We start from the raw sequence: 17,367 nt of genomic DNA, 5'->3' as shown, positions 1-17,367 counted from the left end.
GCTGAGGCTGCAGCAGGTGGTAAACCCACATAATCCGCCATCATGCAATCCTTAGCTTGCTTGCCACTGCAATCTGGCCCAGTGCTGGGACAAAACGCACCCTCCCAATGGGAGCCGCCACCCAGGGTCACTAGATGTGCAGGCAGCTGTGCAACATCACACAGAGCCCACTTTGGTACAGGTGTCTTCTTTAAAATTAGGCTCGGCTTGCAGACAAGGCAGCAGGGCCCACACAGGCTCACCAAAGCTGCAAAAAATAAATACATATTTTTTCTTTGTTTTTCCTCTGAGAGGGGCACAAGCACTCCTATGAGTAGCTGCAACCTCGAAATTGTCACCTTTATGAACACCCGGTGTCCTCTGGGGTGACTGAGCCTGCCACGCGCCATTATCGTTGCCGGCGAGCTGCCCAGGCCTCAGCTGGAGCACGCCATGTCCGCGCTTCATCCAGCGAGGATGGGTGCACCCGTCTGGTTCGTTGGTGGGAGGGGAATCCTCCACCACCACAAAGCAACCGCCTCTTTGCCAGTATTAAGATACTCTTCCAAGCGTCTGAGTGCGTGTGCTGTAGATCTGCGCACAGAGCATGCACAACGCCGGCTGTATGGTCCGGGCTCCGCACGTGCACTGAGATGCGCGTGGCGTGATGCCATCGCTTAAAGGGACCACACCAGAGTGTTGGGCTGAGCCTCCCAGCACTGCTTGTAGAGCCCAGGTTTAACGTTCGCAAACCTAGGCACAGGTTATACTCCTTCAGTTTTTTTTTGGTTGACCCCAGTGTAGGAGTGTGAAACCATTGGCTGTCCTATCAGCACTAGATGCATTGTCAATGTTGAGGGATCATGTGAGTTGTAGTCCAACATGTCTGGAGAGCCACAGGTTGCAGACCCTGGATAGTGACAGTTGGCATTGAGCCATCAAGTATTGCTCACAGGTAGGGAGTGGGGTTAAACAAGAATACAGAGCATCACAGATTTTGAATAAAGGGGATGGCCACATATGAGTAGAGTAAAAGATGATCTGTTACTAATGGGAAACCAAGGGTACCGGATAACCACTAAGCTGGATAACCAAACGTCGGTTATTTGGGTGTCGGTAAGCCCAGATAACAAAAACCTTTCGACCACCTGCTATGTTTACCAGTACCCTGTCGCCCTAAATCAGTGTTCAGTGTTATCTTGCTTTAAAACTGTTTCCCACTATTTCATGAAACAAAACTGTATTGTAATTGGCAATGCTAGATGCTAGTTAATTGAGCATTAAGGTTACAAGTGTGCCGAGCACCAAGCTTTTACTGTAGGGGTAACCAGTTCAAGTTGCATGCTACTAGGCAGCCATATAAAGACATCGCCCACGCGGCTCTTCATATTCACACACCACATAATGTCTTTCTCACCTAGAGTGCTATCGTTTACTAATGGCGAGTGCACATATTGAGACCTTTTGCACTGAGGCAATATGAGCGGAGGTGGCAGGCCGTTCCTTCTGGCCCTTAACTTGGATGGTGGTGCCATTAACGACAGGGTTGGCCAAATGCTTCCAGTCATATCACCATTGTAACCACACGCGGGTGCTAGTGGCTGAAGAAAAATGAATGGAAAACTTCTAGTTCTTTAGATTTCCGACGCCGAGTTTGGGGCGGGAGTCCGTTTTCAATGTTTGTTACAAACTCCTGTAGCAGACGCGGCATTGCAAGACTGCAGAAAGTAAACGCAAGTATTCCTTAAAGGCTACAGCTGTTGGCACACGCCTGTGCTTTTTCTGGGGTGCTAAAGGTGAAGTAAACATTGGAAAAAGGGAACTCTTGCCTTTCATCAGTCCTTCGAACAGCGTCGGGGAAATGAGTCAATCTTCAGTGTTGCTTCTGAAACACTGAAGATGGAGTCCTGTTCCTGCTGTGGTTTTTAACTCTGAGGAAAAGTGAGTTGTCTGTTTTTTTTCTTTTTTTGTACTTTGCCTTTAGCACCCGCCTGTGTTCCTCGCGGGTGTTAAAGGAGGTGTAATGGTAGAGGAGGAAGGGAGCAAAGGAAACACTGGGCGATGGGGGTGGTTCAGCAGTGGTGGAAGCTCGGAACGCAGGTATAAATGTTAAACGTTAAAGGTATTTCTACCGCGCACCGTCACCAACGGAATTGGTCCCCAGGCGCTCAGACAGATCTGTAAACGATAAAGGTGGGATGGGTTAGTAAGGTGAAGAAGGGAGTAGGATAGGGAGAGGAGTGGCGTTCTGTTTGCAGCTTCAACTCGGTATACACTGGGTGCTGAGCTTTGGTGCGGGTATCGGATCGGAGTCAATCCGCGTGTGCCGTTGTTCCGGATTATGTGTTGTTGCAGTGTTGTGAAGTGGGTGCGGCTTGTTGTGCGAGAGATGGTTGTGTGAGTTTTTTGAGTGAGATAAGTATGCATAGTTTGAGCTTATATTGGTTAGTGGGTTACCTGACCTTTACCTTGCTAACATTCACAGTTCTGTCTGAGTGTGGCACTTGCCGGCCCTCCCATTCCCATCCAGACGCGGCGCAGGCCAACGCTCAGGACTCCATCCAGGTGTGGTCATGCCAACACTCACATTCCCACCCAGATGCGGCGCAGGCTAGTGTCTGGAGACCCGCCCAGGTGTGGGCATGCCAACATTCACAACTCCATCTGAGCGCCACGTAGGCTGGTGTTCACAACTCTAGGTGTGGCCCATGTTAACATTCACGTTTTTCTAGGTGCGGGCATGTTGTCCTTCAATCGATCCTATCCAGATGCGAAGCAGGCCAGCGTCTATCTAGATGCGTCTGCCTGTCTGGATATGTTCGTCCGGTACGTGCGAGTCGGAGAGTAAATTGGGCTGTCGTGTGGGTCTAGGTATGTGGTCAGTCTCTGCAGCCTTCCTTCGTGACTATTTTCCTTATGCTCTGTCGAGTGGTTGGTTCTTTGGTTTGAGTGTTTGTCCAATTTGAGAGTGGTCGAGGTTGGAGTTATTTTCGTCATTGTTTTAATGTCTGGGCATTCTAGTGTGTCTCCGGTGTGGTTATGCTTTGAAGAGCCATGATTTGAGGAGTTTCCTGAATGCTAGGTGGTTTGTTGTATTCTGTATATTCTTGGGTAGGTCATTCCAGGTTTTGGGTGCCTGGTGAGAGAAAGATGATCCTCCGAGTTTTTTTCTGTTGTAGGGTTTTGGTTCCAGCCGCATGTCGGTGCTTGGATCTTAGTGTTCTTGTCGGTTGGTGTAGGCGTAGTTTGTCGCTTAGGAATTCTGCGCCTTGTTTGTGTATTGCTCTGTGTGTGATGCACATGGCCTTGAACTTTATTCGCTGTTTCAGTGGTAGCCAGTGTAGTATTTTTAGCGCGGGTGTGATGTGTTCTCTTCTGGGTAGCTTGAGGAGGAGTCTGGCTGCTGCATTTTGTATCCTTTGCAGTTTTTTTAGAAGTCGTTCGGGCATGCCCAGGTATAGGCTATTGGCATAGTCCACTTTCGACATGATCAGAGCGATGATGGTAAGTGTTTTGTTGGCGAATGACAGGAACGGTAGGATCCTTTTTGCTGCTCGCAGGAGGAAGAAACATTTCTTGATTACCGAGTTTACTTGTGACTCCAGAGTGAGGTTGTTATCCATCAGGACCCCTAGGTTTTTTACAGTTGATGATGGTTCTGGTGTGGTGCCGAGCTCTCTTGGCCAGGGGATGTAGTTGATGTCTCCTCCCTTTTTTGAAACCATCATTATCTCTGTTTTGCCTGGGTTGATTTTGAGATGGTTGAGGTTCATCCAGTTGAATATGTTGTTAAGGCAATTCTCTAGTGTGGTGTTTTCTTCTCGGGTGTCTTGTATGTTGACGATTATTTGAGTTACGTCGGCGTAGTTGTAGCATGTGAGGCCGTGTTTTTTGATGAGTTTGATTAATAGGTACATGTAGATGTTGAATAGAAGCGGGAAGAAGGATGATCCTTGTGGTACTCCGCACGTGGAGACTCTGGGTTTGGATTTACAAGGTTTCATCCATATTGTTTTTGTTCTGTTTGTTAGGAAGGATTTGATCCATAGTAGGGCAGTGTCTGTTATCCCTAGTCCTTCTTATCTCTTTATGAGGATGGCGTGGTTGACAGTGTCGAAGGCTGCAGACAGATCAAGGAGGATCAGGGTGGTGCTGTTGTCTGAGTCTGCGTTTGTTTTTAGTTCGTCCCATAGTGAGAGGAGAGCCGATTCTGTTCCTCTCCTAGGTCTGAAGCCAACTTGTGCCTGGTCTAGTAGGCAATGCTCTTCTATGAATTCTGGGTTATTTGGTAGACTACGTTTGTAGCAGTTTGGCTATGTAGGGTATGTTAGAGATGGGTCTGTAGTTAGATAAGTCCTCTACGTTTCCTGTTGTGTCTTTGAGTAGTGGCTTAATGTAAGCCGATTTGAAGGCCTGCGGTACTTTACCTGTTGAGATTGAGAGGTTGAGGAGGTTCCTGTGGTATTCCATGGGGGTTCCTTGTTTGAGAATTGTTTTGTATATGTCCGGGGGGCAAGGGTCTTCAGGAGAGCCCGATTTGTTGCTTTGTTTTACCAGTTTGACGAAAGCCTCAACTGATATTTCTGGGAAGTTTCGTAGCTTGTTTGCGTGTTCCTCGTCTGTGTTGGAGACCATACAGCCCACGCGCTGAGCTCCCCCATTGGCCAGCTCCCCTGCCCATGATGCTAACTGTGCTCTGCCTTTCCTCGGCAATCCATCCCTGTCTGTAACTGCCTGCTACCCAAGTTAAGGGCCTGATCAAATGCGTGCGGGGGTGCCGTTGCTGACAGGGTGGGGCCGCCACCGAGGGGCATATTGGGTGCTAATGGTTTAATCTACTGTAAAAAATTAATGTCAGCGGCAGTGCCGTTGCCAATGCGGTCAGTCCGCCAGCCAGGTGTATATGGCCATTGGCACTCATGTCGTTTTCGGCATGGGTGCTAATGGATTACCTTTTCTTTAAAAAAAAAAAAAAAAAGAAAATGTCCTCCATGTGCGGTTTAGCACGATTCTGTTATTTTCCCCTAGGCTGTTTTCAATGTGGATGACCATGACATCATCAACAATGAAACAGACTTGGGAAAGCATGGTCCGACACCGGACCGCAAAATAAGGTACATTTTTGTTTTTGAAAATTACCCTCTTAGCACCTGCGTTGGAAACTACATAGGGGACGGGGGGGGGGGGAGCGAGGAATGGAAAAGCGCACTGGCTAGCGGCACCCAGGCTGCTTGGAACGTAGGTTTGTACCATCCATACCATACAATACAGTCCATGTTCCGAGCATCCTGATTGGCCAGCTCCCCCTTCCAGGGTGCTAATAAGAGGTACTATTGGTATGTGCAGAACCTAGGCCCCAGCTGCAGGGTTACATGCATTGCATCAAACATTGTAGTCGCCAGCCAATTTACGATGGTTGAACGTTCACTGGCTTCTTCCTGGCTTTTCTGTCAAATGTAGGTCCAGGCTTGAATCTCTGACATTATTCACAAGCGGGACATATCTATGCCTTGCACTTATAGACCTTTCTTTGAGGCAGACAGCAGCCCTGGCAATATGCAGCCACATGTGTAACCTTTTAGCTTGTGGGAACAATGGGCCTTATTCTAATTTGGCCAATACACTGTATAAGTGCTGGTAATGTTTACTGGCACTTTTCCTGGACCGACAAACTACAACTTTTCCGATGGGGGGGTTAAGAGCTGGAGGTAAATCTGACCCCTAATGACAAAAAGTGCTGGAAACGGAAATTCTGTTTGCCGGTATTACGGCAGACTTACAGATTTAAAAAACAGCAAGTTTTTAGAAGTGCTGAAGTTTGCAAGTGCTCCTGCCCCACCTCTCCTCCAAGTAAGCAAAGAAAACTCCCAATGGCACTCGGTAATGGGTCCATGGGTGCCGTACAAAGCAATAGCTTCTCTTGTAATGTCTCTAGGAAACGTGCTCCTCTCGACATGAGCAGATGGCAATTGAAGACCCCCATTTTGAATCTACACCATTTTGGGACATGATCTCAGAAGATCGGCCGGCATGTTGCATGTTGTATGTTTGACATCAAGGAATCTGCCGCCAAGTGGAGCATATGCAGACATTCTCTCTGGATAGTTTCAGTACACTTCAAAATGTTCCCAAGAGAACCGGCCAACCAATGAGAGAGAGAGCTGCTCTGGGTGTGCTTTGTCAACGTGTTGCTTCTTCTAAAGTAGTGCGTCCTGTGAGGGCTTTCTAAGTAAAGAACATGTTCTGTGCTTTGTTTCCAGGCTGGCAACCTCGGTGGTTTCTCCTCTGTGGGGGGATTTTGTCCTACTACGACTCGAGAGAGGAGGCTTGGAAGGGCAGCAAAGGGAGCATCCAAATGGCAGTGTGTGAAATCCAAGGTAAGAAGCGCAGCCCGCGTTCAATAGATGGCAGCGCTCGATGGCGGTTACTGGTGCTGCTTAGACGGCTGTGGCATTATGAGAATTCAAAGGTTCCTGGCGCTTGCCTTAACCATACCCAACGGATTTACCAGGTCTCTCTTCAGGGGCTTGAGGAATGTGCCTGACATAAGGGTATTCCGTGCGAGAGCCCCACGGCACCATGTAGCTACTGACCATGTTCTTCTCCTCATACCCTTTTTGGCCCATTTACTGTGGATGGGAGAAAACGATGCCTTACTTTGCAATATATAAAAAGAGCTAATCTATTCGTGTGCATCATCACTCTGGCCCTCTGCGGGCCTGATCCGCAGGAGACGCTTGTCAGCGATACCTCCCCCTTCTTTTCATTTAAGCACTTTCTCTGTAGCATACCTTTGGCAATGCCACTCTCTTGTTCTACTTTGTAGCACTGAACTGTTGCCTTTGCTTGCCTTCGGACTAGGGCTACTACCGTGCATTAACGCTCTGCTGCTGTGGATCGTGGGCTGAAACCGCTAATCTCAGCCAGCATTCCGTGAAACCGGTAGGCTGCTTCCCCCACGACCTGCACTGCCGCCTTCTCCCCACCCTCCCTTCTTATAAAAAGAAAAAAATATATTTTTAATTTTCTTTTTTGAATAACTCCCCCGCCCCCATCCCTACTTACCTGATTTTTGCAGCAGCGTCGACCACCAGAACACTATCCCCATCCCACGGTCCTCCCCCTGGTATATCCCATGGAATGGGTTACTAACTCCATTTTACATATGCGAGGGCCTGGCCCTTCTATAACCAAGGCATTGTGAAAGGCTATTAACAGTTTCGACATGTAACATCCATTCAAGGTCACTAATGAAAGCCTATACAATGGCTGTCTGCAATCCAAGGTGAGAGGCTCTGCTAAGACCTTTCACTGGTTGCCTCTGTCTGTGATGGCATATACATATCTCAGGTAAAATGGAGAGCAGAGCGATGTAGGCCACACCAGGCTCTGGATTATTTCTTTTCCAGAAGAGGCACATATATTATGTTGCTTTAACTCACAAAATACTTAGTTAGGTTAAAAGAGTCATTGCATTTACACAAAATGTGTTGCGCTATATAAGCGATATAAAGAAAATTATTTTAAGTCTCACTCCTGCTCCCTTACCAAGCGCACATTTGAGAGAGTACACTCCTCACAAACATTACGTATAGGATATAAACCCCAATAAGGAACTGCAAACTGTGTACGGAAGACAATTATTATGAATGGTTGAAACGATCTACCCGCAGGAGTCTCGGGTGCTATTCTACCCGCAGGAGTCTCGGGTGCTATTCTGCCGGCTGAAAGCTGTGCAGCATGTCTCATCACAGGATTTTGGAAATTCGACCCCATCGGCCTAACATCCGAGGAGCGGGCCTGGCTACCTTTTTGAGGCCCTTGTGTCCATGACGACCTGAATCCCGTAGAAAGCAGTCCCAACCAAAATACTGCTCTTCCTGGCCAAGAAAGGCACCCTTCTGGAGGCTTGCACACCACCAGAAGCCATACAGCGCCCGACTGGAAACAAACCACTGCAAAGGTGGGCAACGGGTGGTGTGGGAGGAGCAGCCTTTTTCTGCTGCACATCCTTTCTCTGGAACAAGTTACTAATGCAGATATGAATAGTTCACTCCATCCTGCACTTTAGGAAGGATCTCAAGACACTACTCTTCAAAAAACATCTTGCTGAAAACCCCACCCAACCCGAATTCCCCCCCCCATCTCGAGCGCTCCTCCTACTCCCCTGTTACATGTTGAAACCCCCACCTCTCCTCTGTTACCCTGGCACCTTTACTTGTGACCTCCTGTGTGTGCCACATAGGTACAACGCTCAGTTGCTTTCCAGCTCAATTCCCGCTTTATAACTCTCATAACCTATGGGTGATAGACGAAGTGAAGTGGGCCACTTGAAGATGTAGATTGTCTGCTCACACACACACACACACACACACACACGCGCACACGCACGCGCGCGCCAGGTTCACAAGACCATGCAAGATCTGACGAAGGTTTAGGAACCTTGTGGTTGCCAAAGGGAAATCTAATTGTTACACATCAAGACTTCCAAAAGCCAGTCCATGCACTTGTCATTAATTACTGTGAGCCTCACACACGCTTGCACAACTCAAACTAGAATGAACTTTGTAAATAATAAAATGCCTTTCATAATGGGGGGTTGGAGGGGTATGTTGTGTGAGAGCAGCAGCACTTCACTCATTTGTCATTCACATCGCTCAAACATTTGGTTACAGATGCCACTAAATGCTGTTGAATGTTTGCTCATTCCTTGTTACACACATGGCATAGAAAGATGGCAAGGCATACAGCTGCACCAGTGCTTTGGCTTCTCTCGTGAGCGTTGTGGCGAGTGCAGCATAGGCGACTGCTGTCTTGTGGCATAGGCTTCTGCTCTGGTTCAGCACCTGGGGCTCCCTCAGATCCTGTGCTGGACTCCCCGCCTAGTTCTCCTACTGGACTGTACTGTGCCTGCCAGTGGCATCTAGCGCCTACCAAGTATTGCACTGCTTCATATTCATCTGAACCTTGACAGGAGGAGGGGGCGGAGCAAGATGGACACCATGAACGGAAGCCTGAATACCCAGGGCACCCCAAATGGGCGGGCTCACAAGTTTGAACAGCTGAGATCATTGGCCTCCCTGACTATCTGCCTACTGCCTGTTTCGTACAATGCATAGGTGCATGCAGTTACGTCAGAACAGTTTTTCACTTCATAACCTGATGTGTGCCGTAGTACCATGTTTGAGCTCGGTGTTGGGGAGGGCTGGAGGAAGAGACTCTCGGGTGATGCAACCCCTAGAGGAGGTATATGGAGGATTCCCCCAAAAGTCTGCCTTCCCTACACAAGGGTTTAGTCTCTATCTTGGCTGAATACCCCAGATGCAAGCATTGTGGAGATGTGCAGGCTTCCTGTCAGCAATGTACCTATCGCAGCACAAGAGACACTCTGAGGGTGGGGCGCACACAGTACAGACAGCGGCTTGAAAGCCTGTTCTTGGATCAATAGAAAGTCTTGCCTTGAATGGGAGACACACAATCGGCAGCAGAGATCAGGCGACTGCTAGCATAAGGAGCAGAGCTGCACCAGTGCAAGGACGGTGTCACCTGACTGCAAGATATAGTGGAGGGAGTTCTTAAGCCATTGGCCTATGCAGTGATTTCCAATAAAGTCATTCTCGGTAATGAAGCTAGGGCTAAACCACAACACATGGGATAATGATGAGGAGGGAAGGCTTATGCAGTGGGAGCTAGGGAGGGAGGAGAAATAAAGACAGTCTGGCCAATCCTGGTGCAGTACCTGACTGATTTGCATATAGCTGGGCCCCTTTTGCAATGACGCAGACAGGCTAAAAAAAAACACGTTGGTGTGGTAAGTTGCCCAGAGCAGTGCCAGTGGTGGTTCAAAACCATACCACCCATCACTTTTTAGGTTATTGCTAGCATGGATCCCTGCCCGCCTGACATATAGAAATCAATCCTCGTACAAGGAATGCCATTTGAATATTACAGAAATCTCTTCAATCTTTCGCTTGCAACAGGGACTGTACTCCGATCCCTCAAATCGGCATACATTAAACCACTTCTAAAGAAAACACAAGTGGCAACGTTGACGACCTCCAAATACAAACTGATTTCAAATATTCCCTATCCGGCGAAACACCTAAAAAAATACGTATACAAACGAACCCAAGAACACATAGAAAAACACCAGTTACTAGACCAAGCTGAAGTCAGCTTCAGACCCGCAAGAGGAACAGAATCGGCACTACTTTCCATCTGGGGCAACCTAAAAACAAACTCCAACACAACCTCGGCCCTGATTCTGCTCGGCCTCTCTGTAGCTTTGAACACAGTAAGCCCATGACACCCTAATCAAAAGATTGGAAGATAAAGGTATAACGGACAAGGCACTATCCTGGACTAAATCATTTCTAGCAGACAGAACAGAATCAGTATGGATAAAACCCTTCAAATCTACTCCACAAGTTAATGACTGTGAGTACCACAAGGAACCTCACTATCCCCACTATACTGCAACATCTACCAGACTCAGTTAATCAGGATTTTCTAAAAATACAACATTACATGCTACAACTACTCAGACGACGCTCCAATCTACAAAATCGAAGAGACTCAAGCCGGTCACTCAACACTAGTAGAATGTCTAAAAGAGATCTATGACTGGATAAACGCCAACAACTTAAAAATCAACCCAGGAAAGACAGAAATCATGATTATATCCAAAAACCAAGAGAACACCTACATCCCATGGCTGACTGGGAACGGCGCCCACTCCATCGAAGGTAGTAAAAAACCTGGGCGTCCTAATGGACAAAGCTTTAACCTTAGAACTAAAAGTTAAAGCGATAATTAAGAAACGCTTCTTCCTCCTTCATTCAACGAGCATCATCTTACCTTTCCTCTCCTTCATCCACAAAACACTGACCATCGTCACCCTCATAATGTCAAGAATAGACTACCTAAACAGCCGGTACCTCGGGATGCTGGAACACCGCCTGAAGAAGTTGCAACGCATCCAAAATGCAGCAGCTAGACTCCTCCTCAAACTATGTCCTGAAGAGACCTCATTACTCCAGCTCTAAAAATGCTACATTGGTTTCCAATCCAACATCGTATCCTGTTCAAAACAATGTGCATAACACACAGGGCAATCAGCGGACAGGGAGCAGAATTCCTACAAAAGAAAATAATGTACATGCCAACAAGACTCCTCAGATCAAGCAACGAAATCCGCCTGGAACCAAAACCATATGCCAAGAAAAAACTAGGGGGCTCCTCTTTCTCCCACGTAGCCGCAAAAACCTGGAACGACCTCACGAAGGAAATAAAACACCAAAGACCACCTAAAATTTAGATAACTTCTAAAAGCCTGGCTCTTCACCTCAGAACCAAACTGAAACCACCAAACAGGAAACACAATGAACAGACATGGCACAGACAACGCCTAGAAATGACTAAGGGAACCTCCTACAAGAGAGACGAGGTTAGGTGGAACAGAAAGCGAGTGACAGCCCATGAGGACAGAACAATAGCAAACAAGCCTAATACTACTAATAACCTTACCAACTCAGACAGGGTGTACGGTACGAGCGTAGGTCGCAAGTAAACCAACCCGAAAGGACTATGTTGCAGCAACGGCAAACTGAGATAAAAGGGGTGGCCAAACACAAAGAGTAACTGATTTAGCATAATGACAGAGATGAGACAGCCTTATCATGCTGAAGCCTAATCCCCAAAAGGAAGACAACCTTCTCTAAATCACGAAGGAGACAGAATAGGATTGCATCTCCACTAGCAACAAGACTACTAACCAACCCAAAAAACTACTAAAAACCTCACCACTCCTCACAAACCTCACACACACTAACCAAACACAACCACACCTCTACCGCAGCAACCCGCACGCACTTCACCACATCGCTACAACAAACACACCACACAGACCCACACACAACAGCACACGACGGACTCTGAAACGTATACCACACCAATCTGCTCGGCGAATGGTGTTAACCGAACTGAAGCTGCTAACAGTACTTATCAGCTCCCTTGCTCTTCTCCAAAACATTGTCCTACTAACATGCCTAACCTACACTCCTTTGTTTCAGATCAACCAGAGCGCCAGGAGACCACTCCAGTGGTGATAGTGCACGGTATAAATATCCTTTAACATGAACGTTAACAAGGAGCGGAGCTGCACCGGTGCCAGGACATTGCCATCTGACTCCTAGTGGAGCGAGCGGGTTCTTAAGCCCTTGGCACATGCAGTGATTTCCAATAAAGGTATTCTAGGTGGGGGCTAGGGAGGAATGAGAAAGGAAGACAGCCGACCAATCCATGGCCCACAGTTCACAAAGAAAGGGCTTAGCCAATTGGGGGAATTATTGAGGCAGTGGGATGAGGAAAAGCAATCTAAAAGTAGGCAGAAGGGACGAGGGGTTGAGGGAGTAAGGGCAGTGATGCAGAGAGGTACTGAAAAAAGTGGAAGGTGAAAGCAAGCAGCCATAGATTGGGAGATATCTCAGTCACTGAAACAAGTCAGCTGATAAGGGAAACTTGCTACAGAAATCCTGTTGGGGAGATGGGGGGGGGGTGGTGTGTGTATAGGCCAGAACCTAGTCAGCCATAACTCAGGAGAGGAGCGTGGTTGTTAGCCTGCTTTTGGCTATAGTCCAGATCTTGGAAAGAGCCAGTGACTGAGTGCTGTTTGTAACCGGGTCGGAGATCTGAACCTGCCAAGAGAGGATGTTGATGCCTCTCAGCCTGGGGTGGGAGGCCTACCAGGGTTGTTGCCAGTGCTTGGACATTGAACTTGATTTGTGCTGGATTGCAACCTCCTCTGGCCCCTCTTCTCCCCCACCCCCCACCCTTTTTGGGGAAGCAAAGGGCGAACCAGGAGAGGGACAGGAAGGCTAAAAGAGAGGACAGTAAACTGTAAGATGTGGGTTATTTGGTTGAAGTCCTTGTAGAAGGAGGACCAACAGACCAAGCAGAGGAAGGACGTTGTCGAAGAGTGTGGAGGAGAATTGCTGAAGGATTGTGCAAGGTGAGGTATTGGTTGGTGAGAGAAAGTGATACTGTGGTTTGAATGTGCGTGTAAGGTGTGGGAGTAGAAGTAATTGAGGGAGAGTAGACGGCGAACCTGGAAGTTACTGGGGAAGTAAAAGAAGAGTAAATAAGAAAGACATTTCAAAAAAGGTAGCAGGCGCTCCTCTCCCGAAAGAACATGGCATGATGACCTGTTCTGAGATGAGTTTGCTGCACACGCTTACCGTTCACAGATGGGAAATATCCATTTGCATATCAGTCTTTGTCCCGCCCACTTGGGCAGTCCAGCACCGAAATGCTATGGCAATTCCTCTCTGCACAAGAGTACCAACAGCAACCCCATTTGTGACGGGTACAGTGAGCAAAAAGCAGATGGCTGCGAACTCTCATAGTGGTTAATAACCACTGAACAGGTTATCATGCTGTGTTCTTTCGAGAGAGGGGCGCCTGCTACCTTTTTTGTAAATAAGAAAGATGTCGAGGTTGGAGAGGGGTTGAGTGGTAGTAATGTGGAGAGGGTATAGTAGTAGTAGTAGTTGTTGTAGTAATGTGGAGAAAGGGGCGAGATCAGATTGTGGAGGTAGGAAGCAGAAGAAGGAACATTGGTGGAAAAGAATAGGAAGTAAGGTGAGTGCTGGGAGAGACCGAAGGGTGTGGCAGGAGAGGGCCAAGTGGGACTCTGGTATCTGGAAGCCACCAATGCTTACGTTCTACTACTTTTGCCGACTTAAGGTCAGGGACCTCCCGGATTGTTCCCAGAGGGAGTTGAAGAGTGAAGACCTTTTAGATGGCAGGGGTTACTGATCACTAGAGCCCATCACAGGATTTGGGGAAGTCTGGGCTAAGGAAGGAACTGCCCACACTAACTAGAGAGGTGATGGCCAATACTGATCCCCTTTTCAAATCTTCAAATAAAATCCCTTGAACCATCTTTGAGATTTCTTGAGGACATCTGTGACATGGTAGCCTGCTAGGGGGATGTAGCCCAGAACCCTGGTAAGACACCTATTCTAGGCTCAATCCCAGGAGGGCAACCCTTGTCTTGTAGGTGAGAATAACAAATGTGGCAAATAACCACCTTGCTGTTAAAATGTTTGCTTATCCCTTAAGACAGAGGCGATTTATTTTAATTCGTGCTGGTAGGCATATATTGCATCAGTGTTCACAAACCTGCAAAGGTGATCTGTAGACTGAGTAACTTTATGGCTGAAACATGAAACCACCAGGAAGAACTTCTGTTTTATTTGTTTCCGTTTTTGATACTACAAGTGTTGGGACTCCAAATAGTAGGTCCTACTTGAGTTTTGGTATTAGGTTTTCAGAACAGCTGCTGGTTGTGCTTACCCTGAAAAATCAAATGCGGTTGACTTGAAAAGGTTTATAACAAACGTCAAAGTAATCGCTTGCATTGTATCCAGACTGTACAGTAAGGCTTAGGCCAAGAGGTCAGGTGTAAAGTACAGTTAATGTAAATTGCGAGAAAGATTCTTTTTGTTTTTACAGCTTTCCCACCATATATTTCTATGAGACACCCTATCTTTGTTTGTTCAGAACACTGTCCTGACTTTTTGGAGGTAGTAAAGTCGTTCGCTTCTTCCCATGCCAGTTTTGCTTATCCTTACAGGGAAACTAACTAGTCCCTAAGACTATGGGCCTCATTATAACTGTGTCGGTAAGCCTACCGGCACCGTTGTTACAGGACCGGCACAGTAAGGGTTTGCCTGCTGGAGACACTGTGCCCAACAGGACAGACCATGCTGGACCCAGCAGCCACGGTAAGCAAGCCGTAACGGAAGCACCATTATTAACGCTGCTGGTGCTTCCGTGTTCCTCATTCCCATGGAGTCCTATCGGACTCCATGGGAATGGGGAATTACAATTTACCGGCGCTTGACTTTCCGGAACGCCAGATTTGTAATCCCCCAGGGTTACCGGCAAGCCAGGTGTCGGTAAATCTTACAAGTCTGGCGGAAACCCGCCAGACTTGTAATGAGGCTGTGTCTCTCTTTTGAATAATTTTTCTATAATGGCTTTTACAATGTCCCTAAGACAATTTGGTGGCAGCTGTGATATTTTTACTTTTTTTGTGTTATTTTCCTCATGCACTTTTGTATTTACTGCAAATGGCTACTAAAGGTGGCTAGCACATTAAGATGGTTGTGCCACATTGTTTTATTCTTGTTCTTTGGCCCTCTTCCTTACCATTGGTGAGCGTGGCCCTGCTCCCAGTCTGAATCTTAAATAAAAGGAGGGCTACTGCAACTGTTCATCAGATCATTGTTGGAAGAATTCTATAAAGAAGAGCAGCCCGCTGACGACCCTTGCAGCTGACCAGAATCTCCAGTGCTGTTCCGGTGAAGCATTGCTCCTCTGTCCTGATCTCAAGAAGAACTTTATTCATGCTTCAACCCTTGGTGGGAACAACCAGTCTTGATCCATGCCTGCTGAGCCTTCAGAAGTGTCCCTGGACCAACTGGTGGACTGTCCAGACAAGCTCTCTTCTGGGTTATCTCGCTGCTGCCATCGCAGTTCCGAGCAGAACCCTGGAACTTTGCAGATCATCGGCTTGTGTCAAGGTTGTCTGCTCCTACATTTTTAGCAATCTCTCTCCATGGGAATCTCTTGTGTTCACCGCCTGAAGATTGCCTGTCGCCACCTGACTGTGATTACTCCCCTTGCAACACTCTTTCAATCCTGTGAGGTGTGCTGAGGGGGTCTCCACCTCCAAAAGACTTCCAGTAGATGACCCAAATGAGGAAAGATTATCTGGAACAGATTCCTGTGCACCGCGACTGACCAAAACTAAATCCCAATGGCGAAAGTGCTGCACCCATGGGCCTTTCTCGACCAGGCCAAGCCCAGAAGTTTGTGTCCCCAACGGATTCCGGAACACCTGAAAGAATCAGCTGGGGCGGGGTGTAAGTTAGCATACGCGTTTCGGTCCTCACCCCCCATCACCTTTCCTCCAAAGGGTTACTTTGGGTGTAAAGTCCTGACCCTAAACTTGCTCTTACCTGACATTTGGGGTGGAGGAATCTGGGTCAAGGATTCTTTCCTAGGCTGATCCTAGCTTGCTGGTAGTGTTGAAAAAGTGCACAATTTGGAGAATTTTCCATGTGCACCGAGTTTTATTAAGTTTTGAATTTCTTAACCTTTGCTGAAACTATTACCTCAACTTCATGTTCCCAAGAAGTATTACATCAACTTGTATTTATTTTAACCAACCAATTTCTCACATGTCCTAAAGCACCAACTTAATTTATCAGTTCTTTCATGGATTTACAGAAGGCATAATTTTGACTTTACTTTTAAATCATTTCATAATTTCAGTACACCTTATTGACGAAATACCATAAGACCTGAAATAACATTTTTGTATTTATACTGCTAGAAAAGCCTCCATTATTGCAATCAATTTCTTATTTCAAGGATTTGGTGCAACCAGGATCACAATAGGCCCCTGTGGTACTTGAAGAGTTGAAATCATAACTGAACTTTACTTGAACATTTATCTAAATCTCATTAATTGTAACCACTGGCACTGCTATTCCTATACAAACTTACCTGAAGAACTATATGCTTAGTAACCGATGACTTGGGCACAAGGCCCCAAACCATCTAGGGTTGGACTTTATACGTATATATGGAATTAGCTAAGCTGTTTGTATTAATTCTAAGGAGTTCTGTCTACTACACTACATCTGACTACTCACTTGCGTTGCACTGGTAATTAATTCATATGCAGTTCTATTATCCTAAGCGTGGATGTAATTATATGTTTTAGAAGGACGTTGTGTGACAAGATTTACCTTTTTATCTGGCTAGGATTCAAACTATAGCCCTAATTATTGTATTTTCATATACTTACTGTCTTAACTTGAATCACAAAAGTATATTTCTGTGTGGACTCATTCTAGCCCTAGACCACTCGCACACCCTTCCTGAGACATAGTCTTGCCTGCTCGGCTACCTCAATCTGATTGGGTTTTGGCAAACCTCAGTGTCTTCCCTGTTCACCATCATATGGCGGTCTCCCAAAATCCTCCCACCAGGGAAGACTTTGGAAATCCATCTTTACAGCACACAAGACATTGTCATGCAGTATCTTGTTGGTACAGGTAAGTAGTAAACATTGATCACCACAAATGCATGAAGTCAAAAAACTGTAAGGTAAGGCAAGCCATATATACACACGCTCAGTCTTAGTTTAGTGTTCAAAATGGGACACACACACCCAGCACTTTAGAATTTGCTCTGTTTAAGGTAAGTACTGTTACAATTTTCGGGATAACTTTGGGGAGGAGATCACTCGACTGATCACAGGCCTTTTATTGTGTAAGACAGTAAAAGTATGTATGATTGTTTTCTTGCAAAGGG

General features: G+C 46.8%; 1 protein-coding gene across 1 annotated transcript in view; it reads left to right on the top strand.

Moving 5' to 3' along the window:
• Positions 1-17,367, top strand: part of PLEKHA8 (pleckstrin homology domain containing A8) — a 353,037-nt gene that overhangs the window by 102,398 nt on the left and 233,272 nt on the right. Inside the window, exon 2 of the mRNA XM_069648916.1 lies at positions 6,240-6,356. Coding sequence (XP_069505017.1) covers positions 6,240-6,356 — 117 coding nt within the window. The remainder of the gene's footprint in view (positions 1-6,239; positions 6,357-17,367) is intronic.

The sequence above is a fragment of the Ambystoma mexicanum genome, chromosome 2q (genome assembly GCF_040938575.1).
Source record: "Ambystoma mexicanum isolate Mex_15411 chromosome 2q, UKY_AmexF1_1, whole genome shotgun sequence".
NCBI lineage: Eukaryota > Metazoa > Chordata > Amphibia > Caudata > Ambystomatidae > Ambystoma > Ambystoma mexicanum.
Note: the sequence above shows the minus strand (reverse complement) of the source record. Positions and strands in the feature narration are given on the sequence as shown.